This window comes from Procambarus clarkii, chromosome 31, assembly GCF_040958095.1.
Source record: "Procambarus clarkii isolate CNS0578487 chromosome 31, FALCON_Pclarkii_2.0, whole genome shotgun sequence".
NCBI classification, from domain to species: Eukaryota; Metazoa; Arthropoda; class Malacostraca; order Decapoda; family Cambaridae; genus Procambarus; species Procambarus clarkii.
In genome coordinates this window covers 35,706,562-35,725,835 of record NC_091180.1, presented here as the reverse complement: position 1 = coordinate 35,725,835, position 19,274 = coordinate 35,706,562, and the positions used below count along the sequence as shown (strand labels likewise).

At 37.5% G+C, this 19,274-nt stretch overlaps 1 protein-coding gene across 1 annotated transcript; it reads left to right on the top strand.

The window, feature by feature from the left end:
• The first annotated feature begins 588 nt into the window (after positions 1-588).
• Positions 589-9,971, top strand: LOC138370276 (uncharacterized). The gene is made up of 2 exons (XM_069334289.1): positions 589-617; positions 9,389-9,971. Exons 1-2 carry the CDS (start codon positions 589-591, stop codon positions 9,969-9,971), a joined length of 612 nt encoding a protein of 203 aa, XP_069190390.1.
• Positions 9,972-19,274: the final 9,303 nt, after the last annotated feature.

Genomic DNA, 19,274 nt, shown 5'->3' with positions numbered 1-19,274 from the left:
AACTATTTTCTTAGCATCAGGGCTTAATTGAAATAGGAGTTCTCCAAAACTCATTTTCGTACTTTTAAGGTGAAGAAAAGAAGTGATTTACCATAGAGTGTATATATATATATATATATATATATATATATATATATATATATATATATATATATATATATATATATATATATATATATATATATATATATATATATATATATATATATATATATATATATATATATATATTAGTATATTTTGGTAGCAGTCTTTCCTGTAGACATATATTATTAAATATGACCGAAAAAGTAAGATTAATAATTCTAACACGAATTTTCTCAATCTTTCGTACATTACGCTTCACTGTTGGAGGTAAATCAAAAATCACTTCTCCAAAATTCATTTTTACTTCTAGTCTGACGCGACACGGGCGCGTTTCGTAAAACTTATTACATTTTCAAAGACTTCACAAATACACAACTGATTAGAACTTACGTATCTCTGCTATTATATCTACATTTGAGTGAGGTGGGAGGGATGATGTGGCATATAGTGATGTGGCATTAACACAAGACAGAACATGAACATTAACACAAGTTCATGAACATGAACTTGAAACCGGCCATATACTGCAGGTATGTTGACGACATTTTTACACAGGTACCTGATGTCAGACATCTGCAGGAGCTGAAGGAGGCATTTGAGCAGAGTTCCGTGCTGCGTTTCACTTACGAGACGGAAAAGGATGGGAAACTGCCTTTTCTAGATGTAACAGTCATGGAAAAGGGCGGAGGTTTCCACACTGCAGTCTACACTAAGGAAACAAACATAGGAATGTGCCTAAATGCCAACAGCGACTGCCCTGACAGGTACAAGAGGAGTGTTGTTAACGCATACGTCGACCGTGCACTCAGCCACAGCTCAGAATGGAAGCAAGTCGACGAAGAACTCTGTAGGGTAAGGCAGGTTCTAGTCAATAACGGCTTCTCCAATGGTTTCATCGAAGACATCATAAGAAGGAAAGTGAAAAGCCATGCAACCTCTGAAGAGACAACTAACACAACACCTATACCCCCTATTAGACTATTTTACAGGAACTTCTTTTCCACAGCTCATAAAACGGAGGAAAGGGTCCTGAAAGATATTGTTAATAGAAACGTTATCCCTACAGACAAAAATCAGAGGATACAACTGACGATTTACTATAAAACCAGAAAAACGGCCAGCCTACTCATGAGAAACTCTCCAGACACAAAACAGAACGCTTTAAAAGAGACTAACGTCGTCTATGCCTTCAAATGCCCACTTGGGGACTGTAAGCTCCAAAAAACCCAGTATATAGGCAAGACAACAACATCTCTTTCTAGGCGTTTAACGATGCATAAGCAACAGGGCTCCATTAAGGAACATATAATCTCTTCCCATAACCAAACCATCGCCAGAGAAATCCTAGTAAACAACACAGAAATCATCGATAGATACAGCGATAGCAGGCGGCTTGACGTTTGCGAGGCACTACACATCAAGAAGTCAACACCAGCAATCAACAGCCAATTATTACACAACTATATTCTACCCACCTCAAGACTCCGCTCCAATATAGAAGCATCAAGAAATATGGACCAATAGGCTTTCTACAAACACTTCTATTCAATACCCATTGTTTCTGTTCTGTCTTGTGTTGATACTTTTAATACCCTATTAATATCCCCTCATGTTCTGTCTTGTGTTAATGCCACATCACTATATGCCACATCATCCCTCTCACCTCACTCAAATGTAGATATAATAGCAGAGATACGTAAGTTCTAATCAGTTGTGTATTTGTGAAGTCTTTGAAAATGTAATAAGTTTTACGAAACGCGCCCGTGTCGCGTCAGACTAGAAATAAAAATGAATTTTGGAGAAGTGATTTTTGATTTACCTCCAACAGTGAAGCGTAATGTACGAAAGATTGAGAAAATTCGTGTTAGAATTATTAATCTTACTTTTTCGGTCATATTTAATACTATATATATATATATATATATATATATATATATATATATATATATATATATATATATATATATATATATATATATATATATATATATATATATATATATATATATATATATATATATATATATATATATTGGTGTATACTGGCAGCAGGTTTTCTTTCAAACATGTTTCATTGAATATGACCGCATATACTGTATTTATTATTTTCTGGTTTAGGGCTTCTATCCCTCTAACTATTTTCTTAGCATCAGGGCTTAATTGAAATAGGAGTTCTCCAAAACTCATTTTCGTACTTTTAAGGTGAAGAAAAGAAGTGATTTACCATAGAGTGTATTACACTTATTTATATAATTTGCACAACGTTTCGAACCTCCATGGTTCATTCTCAAGTGAACAGATCTTACAATACTAGTTGATTTTATACCCGCACCGGGTCAGGTGATAATACAATAAAGGTAAAAACATCGGGGGATACATAAGGGATAAATGTGAGGTGAAACATAGAGGCTGCAGAAGGCTTATTGGCCCATACGAGGCAGCTCCTATCTAAACACAAAGATCAATCCAGTGTAATTGGCCTATTATGTTGTACATTGTCTTCTGTGTTGGCATCGATATGTTCTTGTCTTGTCCTTACTCTCAGGGTGGGTAGAGTACTCTACCCACCCTGAGTACAAATAAAGCTTATAATTGTATATGTTATCAAAAAGGCAGAGCTTAGTTTAGTTCATTTATTATGCACCTCATACCCATCCTATGAGCGATATTGGAGTGTTACAGAGGCACATAATGGGGTCAGGGACTGAGCCCCACAATTCATATAGCCAAGCAAGTTATAATCTTGATAAGCTAGTTACAAAAGTCAATGCACATTGTCACATCAACAATGGGCTCGAGACCGACCACAAGTACAGTTTATAATTTAAGCAACTGACATATATGGAGGGCTAGTGTCACAATTGATATGTTTATCCTACACATAACCCCCTCTCCCCCATCGAATGGGCAGCGGTGGATAGGTTACAATCAAGTCGTTTTTTGCGTTTTATTCAGAGATTAGATCTTATTGGGTGAGGAAAGATATTCATATTTTAAAGAAGGCTTCTTGGCTGATGCTCTCCATTGATGAAAAATATACAACGTTTTGAAAATCAATGTTAGTTTGATCTAGATATTGTAATTAACGAGAGTATTTATGTCATCAGAAAGGTAGAAATATAGGCTACATTTAAAATACTTTGTCATAAATATAACTGAAGTGAAAACGAAGATATATGCGTTTTGATAGTTACTTGATGGCTAGCTCTGAGAGTGTGAAGCCCTGCACACCAGCCAATAAATTGTATAATTAGTTTCCATATATTTTAATTAATCTTAACAATCTATATATCAGAAGAAAGGAAGATGTAGCCGTTAATGTGACAACATTTAAAAATATATATCTCTTAAGTTAAATAAATAATACCACCTTATCGCCGGTGTCCGGACACATGAAAACTACCTAGGTATCAGTATCCAGCCAGGCGGGGATCACAGGCTGCACAATACTGATAAATTATGTAATGCACTACTTGTGGTCGATCTCGAACCTATTTATGATGTGACGACGTTTCTAACTAGCTCATCAAGATTGTAACTTGCTTAGCTAAATGAATTGTGGGGTTCGGTCCATTCATTTTCTTTATTTATTATGCACCCCATAATACAAATCCCGTTGGCGGTGGTGTAAAGGATTACAGAGGCACATAATCGGTTCAGGAACTGAACCCTCTAGTTCGTTTAGCTAAGCAAATAACAATCTTTTGACGCTAGTTACAAAATTATTAATGTACACATACTTATGCATACATGTACATATTCATACGTATACATATATACATACACATACATATTTAATCACCCACACAAATACACACATCAGTAATCTTTTGTGTCACAAGTGATTCAACAAGAGGCTCACAACAGTCACTATACAAGGCACTTTACATCTATGAGGAGTCGCACAGTTACTAGTCTTTGCTCCACACCCACCCAACTGGGCGGCAGCTTTACAGTTACCTGGTGTTATTCTTCAGTTTTTTTTAGTTTAGTTCATTTATTATGCACCCTATACCCATCTTGTGGGCGGTAGTGGAAAGGGTTACAGAGGCACATAATGGGCTCAGGGACTGAACCCCACAATTCATTTAGCTAAGCAAGTTACAATCTTGATGAGCTAGTTACAAAATTAAATATAAGTCGTCACATCAACATTGGGTTCGAGATCGACCTCAAGTACAGGTTCTAAATTAAGTAACTGACATATGTGGAGAGCTAGTGTCAAAATTTATGTTTGTCCTGCACACCGCCCCCCATCCAGTGGGCAGCGGTGGATAGGTTACAATCACTTAGTTACTACCTACAGTTAGCAAACTGGGGATATTTGGCTAAAATTTCTGGTAGCAGATCATTTTGAATGAAATATTGACACATCGCTGGAACATTGGTTATAGAATTGTCTCTAAATTCACGTATCTTTTCGCACTCCATCACATAGTGACGCAGGGTGTGCGAATAATTTTGTTGACACAGTTTACATTTGGTCAGGTCTACATCAGCAGATAATGAGAATTCCCAGAGATACTTGTAACCGAGTCTAAGCCGAGCAGTAGTAACATCTAGAAGTCTGCTGATTTTATTGGATGATCCATAGATGTGTGGCTCCTCATGCATGATAGTATGATGATAGATGGAATTACTGGTGTCAATTTCACTTTGCCTCAGATCTACAAGATCTTGTTGAAGTTCTCGGTGTACTGCTGCTCTCAGATTGCTCACTGACAATCCAAGGTTACACTCAACGGCTCCTTTAAAGGCAGATTCTTTGGCTAACTTATCAGCTCTATCATGCATTCGGAGGCCAACATGAGATGGAGACCACATAAAATGGACTCTGTTAACATCCTTAATAATTTTGTTGTATTTGTGTCTAGCTTCGGACACGAGCATGTTACAGTCATGTCTTAAAGAAATGAGAGCATTTAAGGATGATAAGGAGTCACTTACAATTAATGTATCAAGTTTGGAGACTTGTACACATTTCAGTGCAAGGATCAAGGCAAATAGTTCGGTCTGAAGGGTAGAGGCCCAATTGTTTATACGGACTCCCCACTCAAAGTACAAGCCATCGCCCATTGTCAGAACAACTCCACTTCCAGCTGCACCCGTGGTGCGGTGTAGGGAACCATCAGTGTATATGATTTGAGAGAGAGAATGCTCTGTGGACAGAGCATCAATATGGCTTAAGGCGTTGAGCTTTGCCTCAAGACGAAGCTTGGACTGATCTCTAATTTGCTTCTTGGGTGGAAAGGGAGGGATTAAAACTGGAAAGGGTGTAACCTCCCACGGTGCAGGAAAGTGCCGTTGTTGTTTTTCTTGGTACAAATCATGAACCTGATACATTCTGAGTTGAGTTCCAGTTTTAGTTATCCATTTGGAACAATGCTGATCTTCAATAAAGAAATTCTGGAGGGCTTCTGTGCAAGGATTAGGATGAGATACCCTAAGCATTTTTATACCAATTTGACAGTTAATTTCAGTAACACGATCAACAACGCTCAGAATATTAAGTTCCTTTCTCATATTAAGTATCTTTGTGGTACGAGGGCACCCAAGGATTATCCTCAAGGCTTCGTTCTGCAATTTTTCAAGCCCTCCAAGCTTTCTTTGAGGCATCAACACAAGCAGGGGTGCAGCATAATCCACTAAAGATCTGATGTATGCAAGGTACATCATTTTGACAATTCTGACATTGGCACCATAGCCTGAGTGATAACCTGCAACAGCCTTGAGAGCTCGGAGCCTCTCTTTATACTGACGACAGAGTCTGAATACAACAGGACCATACAGTGGCACCTCAAGGCCAAGGTATTTGAATCTGTTTACATAGTCAAGCTGGGAGCCATCAGACAGTTGCATCTTGCGAACAGCTCCTCCCTGCCAGGATGGGCGCCGATTTAGTATCTTTGTTTTCTCTGCTGAGATAATTAAACCTAGGTCCTGACATGAGTCTAATACTGAGTTTAGAGTGTTCTGCGTGTTAGCATACCCAGTGGTGTGTATCATTATATCATCAGCATGATGATCAGATGCCATATCTGGCACTATTGACGAGGCGCACACGGTGTGGGAGACGTTGAAACCGAGACATAGATCAAGAATACCTCCGTAGATATTCGTCGGTTCAAGGTCACCCACAACCTGTGCATCATCGTGACTATCTAATTGTGACACCAGTTTGTTGCCGTTACGATTACTGAACTGCGAATTACCAATATTCCTATGCCTAGCGTTATAATCACCTATAATGATGGTAGGCTCAGTCTGAATACAGATAGGAAGGTCAGCATAATTAAAGTTACAAGGAGTTGATTATTTAGTACATAGTTGTTTTTCTCTTAAACTGGATGATAGAGGGGGAGTCTTTAACGTGATTGGGAATACATACATACACACATACATACATACATACATACATACATACATACATACATACATACATACATACATACATACATACATACATACATACATACATACATACATACATACATACATACATACATACATTGATACATACATACATACATATATACATACATACATACATACATACATACATACATACATACATACATACATACATACATACATACATACATACATACATACATACATACATGCATGCGTACATACATACATACATCCATCCATGCATACATACATGCATACATACATGCATACATGCATACATACATACATACATACATACATACATACATACATACATACATACATACATACATACATACATACATACATACATACATACATACATACATACATACATACAAACATACACACATACATGCAAACATACATACATACACGTCCAGTCAGCATATAGCTATTTCGGGACAAAATCCAATACAGTTTAGATTGGTGAGACGCCACTGTGATGAGGAGTTTAAATATCACAGGAACTGTAGGTTAATGTGTGACATAGGTGAGGTTAGATGAGGCATCTACAAGCATCAGCTGGAGGCTGATGGAGTGTTGTTGAGGCTGCTGGTACTATGTCCAGATGTTCGAGGGTGGATTTGACTCTCCCACCCTCCATCCCCCCCCCCCCCCCCACATTGACCGCAGTACGTCTAAGGTTACTTTCCACTCTCGCTTACCAAGGGTATAACCCCCCCCCCCCAACACACACACACATGCATCAGATTCTTAGCTTACAATATTTATGATTTACCAATTTATGTTACTACACTGACTCTCAACTTCACAATATTGTATAAACTTTGATGAACCGCTAGTCTAAGGGTCATCCAATAATGTTAGCAGACTTCTAGATGTTACCACTGCTAGGTTTAGGCTCGGCTACAAGTACCTCTGGGAGTTTGTAACATCTGATGATGTAGATTTGACTAAATGTAAACTCTGTCCGCAGAACTATTCGCATACTTTGCGTCATTATATAATGGAAAGTGAAAAAATCGCGGAATTTAAAGATAACAACATCAATAGTGTCCATGAAATGTGTAAGTACTTCATTCATAATGATGTGCTGCCCGAAATCTTAGTGAAGTATCCAAAATTTGCTTACTGTAGGTAATGCATGCACATGACTGTAAAGCTGCCGCCCAGTTTGGTGGGTATGGAGCACATGACTGTAAAGCTGCCGCCCAGTTGGGTGGGGAGCACATGACTGTAAAGCTGCCGCCCAGTTGGGTAGGTGTGGAGCACATGACTGTAAAGCTGCCGCCCAGTTGGGTGGGTGTGGAGCACATGACTGTAAAGCTGCCGCCCAGTTGGGTGGGTGTGGAGCACATGACTGTAAAGCTGCCGCCCAGTTGGGTAGGTGTGGAGCACATGACTGTAAAGCTGCCGCCCAGTTGGGTGGGTGTGGAGCACATGACTGTAAAGCTGCCGCCCAGTTGGGTGGGTGTGGAGCACATGACTGTAAAGCTGCCGCCCAGTTGGGTGGGTGTGGAGTAAGACTAGTAACTGTGCAACTCCTCATAGATGTAAAGTGCTTTGTATAGTGACTGTTATGAGCCTCTTGTTGAATTACTTGTGACACAAAAGATTACTGATGTGTGGGTGATTAAATATGTATGTGTATGTATATATGTATACGTATGAATATGTACATGTATGCATAAGTATGTGTACATTAATAATTTTGTAACTAGCGTCAAAAGATTGTTATTTGCTTAGCTAAACGAACTAGAGGGTTCAGTTCCTGAACCGATTATGTGCCTCTGTAATCCTTTACACCACCGCCCACGGGATGTGTATTATGGGGTGCATAATAAAGAAAGAAAATGAATGGACCGAACCCCACAATTCATTTAGCTAAGCAAGTTACAATCTTGATGAGCTAGTTACAAAATTCACTATAAGTCGTCACATCATAAATAGGTTCGAGATCGACCACAAGTAGTGCATTACATAATTTATCAGTATTGTGCAGCCTGTGATCCCCGCCTGGCTGGATACTGATACCTAGGTAATTTTCATGTGTCCGGACACCAGCGATAAGGTGGTATTATTTATTTAACTTAAGAGATATATATTTTTAAATGTTGTCACATTAACGGCTACATCTTCCTTTCTTCTGATATATAGATTTTTAAGATTAATTAAAATATATGGAAACTAATTATACAATTTATTGGCTGGTGTGCAGGGCTTCACACTCTCAGAGCTAGCCATCATGTAACTATCAAAACGCATATATCTTCGTTTTCACTTCAGCTATATTTATGACAAAGGATTTTGAATGTAGCCTATATTTCTACCTTTCTGATGACATAAATGCTTTCGGTAATTACAATATCTAGATCAGGGGTGGGCAACCTCTTGCACGCGTGCCAAACTTGGCACGCCGACGACTTTCTCTGGCACGCAAGAGCATAGGTTACCCTAAGCACAGATGTTGTTTGGTGTTGTTTCTGGAATTATGTAAAATAAAGAAAACCCTCTAATTTTCATAAAAGAAAAAAAATCCTCTAAAGATTTTTATTATGTTCATTGTCATGTCACACTTACCTCAAACATTGGCTTATTAAACTTATTGATTGGTATTAGAATAAACGTACGTATACTTGACTACAAAGTTTGTGTGTGCTATAATATTAACAGGAAATAAATAATTCTTTAAATACTCGCATTTCAGTAGAAGTAGGCTAATTCATTTCTCATCACTGCACTTCACAACGACAACACAATGCGTTATCATTGCTATTCATTGGAGTTACTCATCATATACTATTTTGACTTACTTTTGATTTTGACTTCCTTATCTTCCATGCATATCAATATATTACTTATTTTAATTTCATGCCCTTTACAGATTGTACAGAATGTCACCACCACCAGCTAAGAAACGATGTCAGTCAAATGAAGAGGATATTAGAGAATTTAAGGAATACTGGACTGAAAAGTTTGGCATGATTAAGAAGGATGATAAAGCTGTATGCATTTTCTGTTCTGACACAGTTGTTTGTAGAACTTCTTCTGTAAAGAGACATTTTGAAAATGTTCATAAGAACTTAAGCCATAAAACTGAGGAGGAACAAAGAGAATTAATTTCTCGTGAACTGAGCAAGACAAAAACACAAGCTGAAACTTTTATGAATTATATTTCAGGTAGGCCCAGTTCCAACTTAGTTGCTGCTGGTTTTGAAGTTTCAAAAGTTATTGCCCAACACGGAAAGCCTCTCTGTGATGGGGAGTATATTAAAGAAGCTTGGCTAGAATGTGCACCATTTGTTTTTGACAACTTTTCAGAAAACAAAAAGATTATTCAGCGCATTAAAGATTTGCCTGTGAGTAGGAAAACAGTTAAGGATAAGATACTTAAGTTGGAAAGAAATACAGCTGAACAATTGATAAAAGATTTGTCTTCATGCAAGTTTTTTTTCTATTTGTGTTGATGAAAGTACAGACATTACATCATCAGCTAGGCTAGCCATATATTCTAGATTTTGTAGATTTTTTTGGTGGTGGTGACATTCTGTACAATCTGTAAAGGGCATGAAATTAAAATAAGTAATATATTGATATGCATGGAAGATAAGGAAGATCAAAAGTAAGTCAAAATAGTATATGAAGTATGTGAAGAGATGGTTGCTTTTGCATCACTTCCTGAGCGTACTACCGGGGCTGAAATATGTAAAACAGTTGTGGACGAATTCTCTACTCGGCAAATTGACATTTCAAAAGTAGTATCCGTCACAACAGATGGTGCCCCAAACATGACTGGTGAGAAGGCAGGATTTGTAAATCTGTTTGCAAAAAGTGTTGGTCATCCACTGATTGGCTTCCATTGCATCATACATGAGGAGGCTTTATGTGCAAAAGCTGCCCTAAAGGAACTACAAGAAGTGATGCAAACAGTTACCAAGGTTGTTAATTACATTTGTGGTCGGCCTTTAAATAAAAGACAATTTCAAACTCTACTGTATGAGGTAGAATTTGTGTATAAAGGACTGAATATGTACAACCATGTTCGTTGGCTTTGCAGAGGCTTGGTTCTGAAACGATTTATTAAATGCTTAGATGAGATAAAGTTCTATTTGAACGACCAACAAGTGTCATACCAGGAATTTTCTGACATCGTGTGGGTTTGTAAACTGATGTTTTTTGCAGATTTTTGTGAACATTTAAATGAATTGAATATTAAGTTACAGGGCTCCGGTAAGACACTTGATGTTATGTTTTGGTACATAAAAGCTTTTGAAATGAAGCTTAAAGTTTTTAAGAGGGATGTAGATAATGAGAGATTTAGATACTTTCCAAACCTAAAGAGGTACATCAGTGATCTAAAAGATGACAGAACAGACTACAAATGTCTTCGAAAGCTGTTTGTAAACATTATCGAGTCAACAGTTTGGCAGTTCTCTACAAGATTTGCCAAATTCAGAGAACTGGAAGACACAGTAAAGTTCATCAAGTTTCCAGACAGCATCAAAATGGATGAACTAAACTTGAAAATGTTTTCATGGATAGACATGGATGATTTTGAAATGCAGTTGATTGAATTTCAGAGTAGCTCAATTTGGAAGCAGAAATTTGTTGACCTTAGAGTTGACATGGAAAATATTGAAAGAGAGAGATTAGAGATGAAAGTAACAAAGAGAAATGCAGAAAACGAAGTATTAAGGACTTGGAATACTATTCCAGAAAATTATGTTTGTTTAAAAAACCTTGCAACAGCATTGCTAACCATGTTTTCGTCTACATATGCTTGCGAATCTTTGTTTTCAATTATGAACTTTGTTAAGTCTCGTAACAGGAGTAGCATGACAGATGAAACTAGCGTTGCATGCATATCTCTCAATGTTACTAAATATAAACCCGATGTAAAATCTCTGTCATCAGTTATGCAGCAGCAGAAGTCTCACTGACAGTATATAAAAGGAGTCAACAAGTTTTTTATCTGTTGTATTCTATTAAAGTCACAAAAGCTTAAAGGCTGTTGAAATGTACTTCTGAAGGCTAAATAAAAAAAAAATCTATTTTTTTTATACTATGTTTTACTGCACTGAGGTAATTTATTATTTTATCGTTTAAAAAGTTTTTAAGAGATACCAAATATGTTCTAAAAAAATGGTTAGAACGTGGAAAAAGTTTGTGTCAGAGACTTGGCTGATTTTGGCACGCACTCTCAAAAAGGTTGCCCCCCCCCCCCCCCACTGATCTAGATCAAACTAACATTGACTTTCAAAAGGTTGTATATTTTCAATCAATGGAAAGCATCAGCCAAGAAGCCTTCTTTAAAATATGAATATCTTTCCTCACCCAATAAGATCTAATCTCTGAATAAAACGCAAAAAACGACTTGATTGTAACCTATCCACCACTGCCCATTCGATGGGGGAGAGGGGGTTATGTGTAGGATAAACATATCAATTGTGACACTAGCCCTCCATATATGTCAGTTGCTTAAATTATAAACTGTACTTGTGGTCGGTCTCAAGCCCATTGTTGATGTGACAATGTGCATTGACTTTTGTAACTAGCTTATCAAGATTATAACTTGCTTGGCTGTATGAATTGTGGGGCTCAGTCCCTGACCCCATTATATGCCTCTGTAACACTCCACTATCGCTCATAGGATGGGTATGGGGTGCATAATAAATGAACTAAACTAAGCTCTGCCTTTTTGATAACATATACAATTATAAGCTTTATTTGTGAATCTCAATTAATTAAACAATATATCACAGAGCCTGTAGGGTTCGGTGAGATGAGCAAAGAGACATGGGAGATTTTATATAAGTACAGTACATGGTAGTTTAAGTAGCGAACGCATGTCAACGAATAACGAGTATATATAACAAAACTATTGTCCTATGAAGTCGATTTAACTTCCAAACATATATTTTTTTATAAATGTTAAATGTTTTCTGGCTAGTTATGTTAGATTTTATTAAAAATATGTATTCTACTTGTTAACATTATAATTTAAATTTGTGCAGAGAAGTGCGACAACTAGATATGCCAACAAACACTTTCCAAACAGCGATATATCTTGGATAAGTCGCTCCACAACATTGAGGCTTGGACCGTGGACTTCCTTTGATGCTACTTATTTACTTATTTCATAATGAAATTATATTAGTTTGGAGTAAATATATGTTTTCTCATGTTCTGCATTCAGCACCCACATTATAGTGAGTAAATATACCATATTACTTTATTACTTAAATAATGTTAGGAGGGTTTGAGTAGCTTTGGGTCTTTAGTGGACAGAATCTCCAATAGATGAGGCGAGAGTCGCCCCCGTCTCTCTCGCCCGAGCAAGAGTCGAAACTTAATTTAAAATTGATATATCTTTGTTCTCGAACATGATATATTTCATTTGGTGCAATCATAATAATGTTCATATCTCGGTCTTTCTGGAGGCATATAAGATTTTAGGCTTTATTAGCATATCTTTGTTAATTATACAATATATCGGCAAGTGCGTAGGCGTCTGCACTCCATGCCCAACAAGCTACTGAGCGCTACTATAAAAAGATATGTATCTTCACTTGAGCTATAAATATGTATATTGTAATGTATTTAAAATTAAGCTCTTATTTCTATCTTGCTTAAGACATATAAAACATTTGTGTTTATTAACGAATTCACGTGAAATAAACATTGTTCTGAGAGAGTTGCTCAGTCGATCAATCTGTCCGGGGTCAAAGCTCGGCTATTATAAAAGTACATGTATCTTCGCTTTAAATTTAAATATTCCCATGGTAAGGTATTTAGAATGAAGCTTATATTTATATCTTTCTTGTGACATATAAAGCTCTTACGTTTATTAAGGAATCTGTGTGAAATAGGCATGGTGCTGAGATGAATGCTGCGGTTTTCGAGCTCGACGAGCAATGAAAACTGCCCCCTTTATAAAACTACATATATCTTCGGTTTTACTTAAAATCTTTGTTTGGCAGAGGTTTAACATATAGATCACAATTTTGTGTTTCTTCTGACTAATAAATAATTTTGGTTTAATAAGTCATCAAGATGTTTTCAACAATATTTCACATGTATTTCATGTGAACAATGTATTTCAACAATACAATACAACAAATACACACATTGGTACATTATTGCAAAGGCACTATGATATATATATATATATATATATATATATATATATATATATATATATATATATATATATATATATATATATAAATATATATATATATATATATATATATATATATATATATATATATATATATATATATATATATATATATTATTAAATATGACCGAAAAAATAAGATTAATAATTCTAACACGAATTTTCTCAATCTTTCGTACATTACGCTTCACTGTTGGAGGTAAATCAAAAATCACTTCTCCAAAATTCATTTTTATTTCTAGTCTGACGCGACACGGGCGCGTTTCGTAAAACTCATTACATTTTCAAAGACTTCACAAATACACAACTGATTAGAACTTACGTCTCTCTGATATTATATCTTCATTTGAGTGAGGTGGGAAGGGTGATGTGGCATTAACACAAGACAGAACAGGAGGGGATATTAATAGGGTATTAAAAGTATCAACACAAGACAGAACAGAAACAATGGGTATTGAATAGAAGTGTTTGTAGAAAGCCTATTGGTCCATATTTCTTGATGCTTCTATATTGGAGCGGAGTCTTGAGGTGGGTACAATATAGTTGTGCAATAATTGGCTGTTGATTGCTGGTGTTGACTTCTTGATGTGTAGTGCCTCGCAAACGTCAAGCCGCCTGCTATCGCTGTATCTATCGATGATTTCTGTGTTGTTTACTAGGATTTCTCTGGCGATGGTTTGGTTATGGGAAGAGATTATATGTTCCTTAATGGAGCCCTGTTGCTTATGCATCGTTAAACGCCTAGAAAGAGATGTTGTTGTCTTGCCTATATACTGGGTTTTTTGGAGCTTACAGTCCCCAAGTGGGCATTTGAAGGCATAGACGACGTTAGTCTCTTTTAAAGCGTTCTGTTTTGTGTCTGGAGAGTTTCTCATGAGTAGGCTGGCCGTTTTTCTGGTTTTATAGTAAATCGTCAGTTGTATCCTCTGATTTTTGTCTGTAGGGATAACGTTTCTATTAACAATATCTTTCAGGACCCTTTCCTCCGTTTTATGAGCTGTGGAAAAGAAGTTCCTGTAAAATAGTCTAATAGGGGGTATAGGTGTTGTGTTAGTTGTCTCTTCAGAGGTTGCATGGCTTTTCACTTTCCTTCTTATGATGTCTTCGATGAAACCATTGGAGAAGCCGTTATTGACTAGGACCTGCCTTACCCTACAGAGTTCTTCGTCGACTTGCTTCCATTCTGAGCTGTGGCTGAGAGCACGGTCGACGTATGCGTTAACAACACTCCTCTTGTACCTGTCGGGGCAGTCGCTGTTGGCATTTAGGCACATTCCTATGTTTGTTTCCTTAGTGTAGACTGCAGTGTGGAAACCTCCGCCCTTTCCCATGACTGTTACATCTAGAAAAGGCAGCTTCCCATCCTTTTCCGTCTCGTAAGTGAAACGCAGCACGGAACTCTGCTCAAATGCCTCCTTCAGCTCCTGCAGATGTCTGACATCAGGTACCTGTGTAAAAATGTCGTCAACATACCTGCAGTATATGGCCGGTTTCAAGTTCATGTCGACTAAGACTTTTTGCTCGATGGTACCCATGTAGAAGTTTGCAAACAGGACACCTAGGGGAGAACCCATGGCGACCCCATCTACTTGCTTATACATGTGCCCATCCGGGCTCAAGAAGGGTGCCTCTTTAGTACAAGCTTGGAGTAGTTTCCTCAGAATACTTTCTGGCATGTCAAGAGGAGTACAGGCTGGATCACGATACACTCTGTCGGCTATCATTCCGATTGTCTCGTCCACAGGTATGTTGACGACATTTTTACACAGGTACCTGATGTCAGACATCTGCAGGAGCTGAAGGAGGCATTTGAGCAGAGTTCCGTGCTGCGTTTCACTTACGAGACGGAAAAGGATGGGAAGCTGCCTTTTCTAGATGTAACAGTCATGGAAAAGGGCGGAGGTTTCCACACTGCAGTCTACACTAAGGAAACAAACATAGGAATGTGCCTAAATGCCAACAGCGACTGCCCCGACAGGTACAAGAGGAGTGTTGTTAACGCATACGTCGACCGTGCTCTCAGCCACAGCTCAGAATGGAAGCAAGTCGACGAAGAACTCTGTAGGGTAAGGCAGGTCCTAGTCAATAACGGCTTCTCCAATGGTTTCATCGAAGACATCATAAGAAGGAAAGTGAAAAGCCATGCAACCTCTGAAGAGACAACTAACACAACACCTATACCCCCTATTAGACTATTTTACAGGAACTTCTTTTCCACAGCTCATAAAACGGAGGAAAGGGTCCTGAAAGATATTGTTAATAGAAACGTTATCCCTACAGACAAAAATCAGAGGATACAACTGACGATTTACTATAAAACCAGAAAAACGGCCAGCCTACTCATGAGAAACTCTCCAGACACAAAACAGAACGCTTTAAAAGAGACTAACGTCGTCTATGCCTTCAAATGCCCACTTGGGGACTGTAAGCTCCAAAAAACCCAGTATATAGGCAAGACAACAACATCTCTTTCTAGGCGTTTAACGATGCATAAGCAACAGGGCTCCATTAAGGAACATATAATCTCTTCCCATAACCAAACCATCGCCAGAGAAATCCTAGTAAACAACACAGAAATCATCGATAGATACAGCGATAGCAGGCGGCTTGACGTTTGCGAGGCACTACACATCAAGAAGTCAACACCAGCAATCAACAGCCAATTATTGCACAACTATATTCTACCCACCTCAAGACTCCGCTCCAATATAGAAGCATCAAGAAATATGGACCAATAGGCTTTCTACAAACACTTCTATTCAATACCCATTGTTTCTGTTCTGTCTTGTGTTGATACTTTTAATACCCTATTAATATCCCCTCCTGTTCTGTCTTGTGTTAATGCCACATCACCCTTCCCACCTCACTCAAATGTAGATATAATATCAGAGAGACGTAAGTTCTAATCAGTTGTGTATTTGTGAAGTCTTTGAAAATGTAATAAGTTTTACGAAACGCGCCCGTGTCGCGTCAGACTAGAAATAAAAATGAATTTTGGAGAAGTGATTTTTGATTTACCTCCAACAGTGAAGCGTAATGTACGAAAGATTGAGAAAATTCGTGTTAGAATTATTAATCTTACTTTTTCGGTCATATTTAATAATATATGTCTACAGGAAAGACTGCTACCAAAATATACTAATATATATATATATATATATATATATATATATATATATATATATATATATATATATATATATATATATATATATATATATATATATATACACGTGAAAGCGGTGGTGCTGCTTCTTTCAGGGAATCGCAGAAAATTATTAAATACAGAGGTCTAGCACACTGCTACAGCTTTGTTCCGATCGGCTTGGAGACCCTCGGTTCGTGGGGAAAATGTGCATTGAAGTTCCTGAAGGAATTGGGGGACAAATTGATCAGCGCTACAAAAGACCAGAGAGCAAAACGTTTATTGTTCCAGCGCCTCAGTGTTGCGATTCAGAGGGGAAATGCCTGTTGCGTCTTGGGCACTAGTCCAACTTCAGAGGAATTCGAAGAAGTGTTTGACTTGCAACAATGATCGAACCCGTCTGTGACATTCATCAATGTTTCCCATTGTTGTGTTTTTCAAGAGATCCATAACCTTTAAGCACCTTTTTGCATTATTATTTTTGTATCAACCCATGTATATCTTGTAACCATCAAATGCATAATAAAGCACAAAAAATATTTATGGAAGGGGGTGGTAGGAGAAAAGCACACAGAAACTGTATTGGAGGGGATCTAAACATTCCCTCTAATGCATTATGCGTGGTTTCCTCCGAGGCTATGGGTCCCCCTTCTTCCAGCTAGAGGTGGTACTCTAATTTATTAAATATATATATATATATATATATATATATATATATATATATATATATATATATATATATATTTATATATATATATATATATATATATATATATATATATATATATATATATATATATATATATATATATATATATTTATATATATATATATATATATATATATATATATATATATATATATATATATATATATATATATATATATATATATATATATATATATACATAAATTGTTGCAAGTCGAGCAACAAATATTTTACATTGAACAACAACTGAGATTGAAAAAGCAGTATTGCCACCTCTGCTATACAGAAAAAAATAGACCCCAAACACACCCTGTGGGTAGTAATGGACCCCCATACCGACCCCATGAGGGGTAGTGGACCCCATAATAACACTATGGGCGGTAGTGGACACTATTCAAACACTATGGGCTGTAGTTGACTTCATAGCGACCCTGTGGGCGGTAGTGGCCCCGCTGCCGACCCTGTGGGCGGCAGTGGATCCCCTACCGACCCTGTGGGCGGCATTGGACCCCCCTACCAACCCTGTGGGCGGCAGTTGACCCTCTACCAACCCTGTGGGCGGTAGTGGACCCTATATACTAATCCTGTGGGCGATACTGGACCCTATACTCATCCTGTGGGCGGCAATGGACGCCATACACATCCAGTGGGTGTTATTGGACCCCATACTTATTCTGTGGGTGGTTGGAGCCCCATACCCATCCTGTGGGTGATAGTGGACGCTATAATCATCCTGTGGGTGGTATTGGACCCCATACCCATCCCATGGGTGGTTGTGAGCCCCATACCATCCTGTCGGTGGTAGTGGACGCCATACACATCCAGTGGATGGTATTGGACCCCCATACCCTTCCTGTGGGTGGAAGTGATCCCCAAATTTGCAGTAGTTTACCCCATAAACATTCCAACATAACATCGTTTTCTGTTAGCGTTCCTACAAAACATTCTTTAAAGATTTTAAAGCAAAAACTATGGTATATAATATTGATTGGTGAAGCACTGTTATTCTATGTAATAATTTATAGTGTTTATTATAATTTACTAAGAACAACTAATATTTCTCAAAACAAAACTACGAGCCTTCAATAGGATGTAGCTGATTTGTAATATTCTAAGAGCATGGACAATAGTAGGTAAATTTCACAACCCATGTGGGACCTGAAAACTACAATTTTCATTATAATAATAATAATAATTTTTATTTAGGTAAGGTACATACATAAAGAGATTTTACAAAGTTTGTTGGCTTTATAGATAGAGCTAGTACATACAATGCCTAAAGCCACTATTACGCAAAGCGTTTCGGGCAGGAAAAACATTAATGACTAAAGCTTAAAACTAATGGGTAAAAAAGAATAGGATGTGTTGAGTACAAATAAAAATAGAGGTAAAAGAGGGGGGAACATTGTTGAAAAAGCAGCACAAATACAATTACAAATTATTACAGAAAATTACATTCAAACAGCGTTGATTTGAAAAAAAAAAAAAACATACATGGGTTGACAACAGAGGGGTAAGGTAGGTTACAGGGAATTTATTAGGTATAGCTTCGTTTTTAACTTAAACTGGTTGAGAGAGGTACAGTCTTTAACATGGTTGGGAAGGTCATTCCACATTCTGGGCCCCTTGATTTGTAGAGCATTTCTGGTTTGATTAAGTCGTACTCTAGGAATATCAAAACTGTATTTATTTCTGGTGTGGTGCTCATGGGTTCTGTTACAACCTTCTATGAAGCT

Bases quoted from the DNA above. Each gene is read 5' to 3' on its own strand.
- LOC138370276 (XM_069334289.1), top strand. From the start codon at position 589: ATGAACTTGAAACCGGCCATATACTGCAG. The intron at 618-9,388 runs GTATGTTGACGA...TGCCCTTTACAG, and splicing joins AAACCGGCCATATACTGCAG to ATTGTACAGAATGTCACCAC.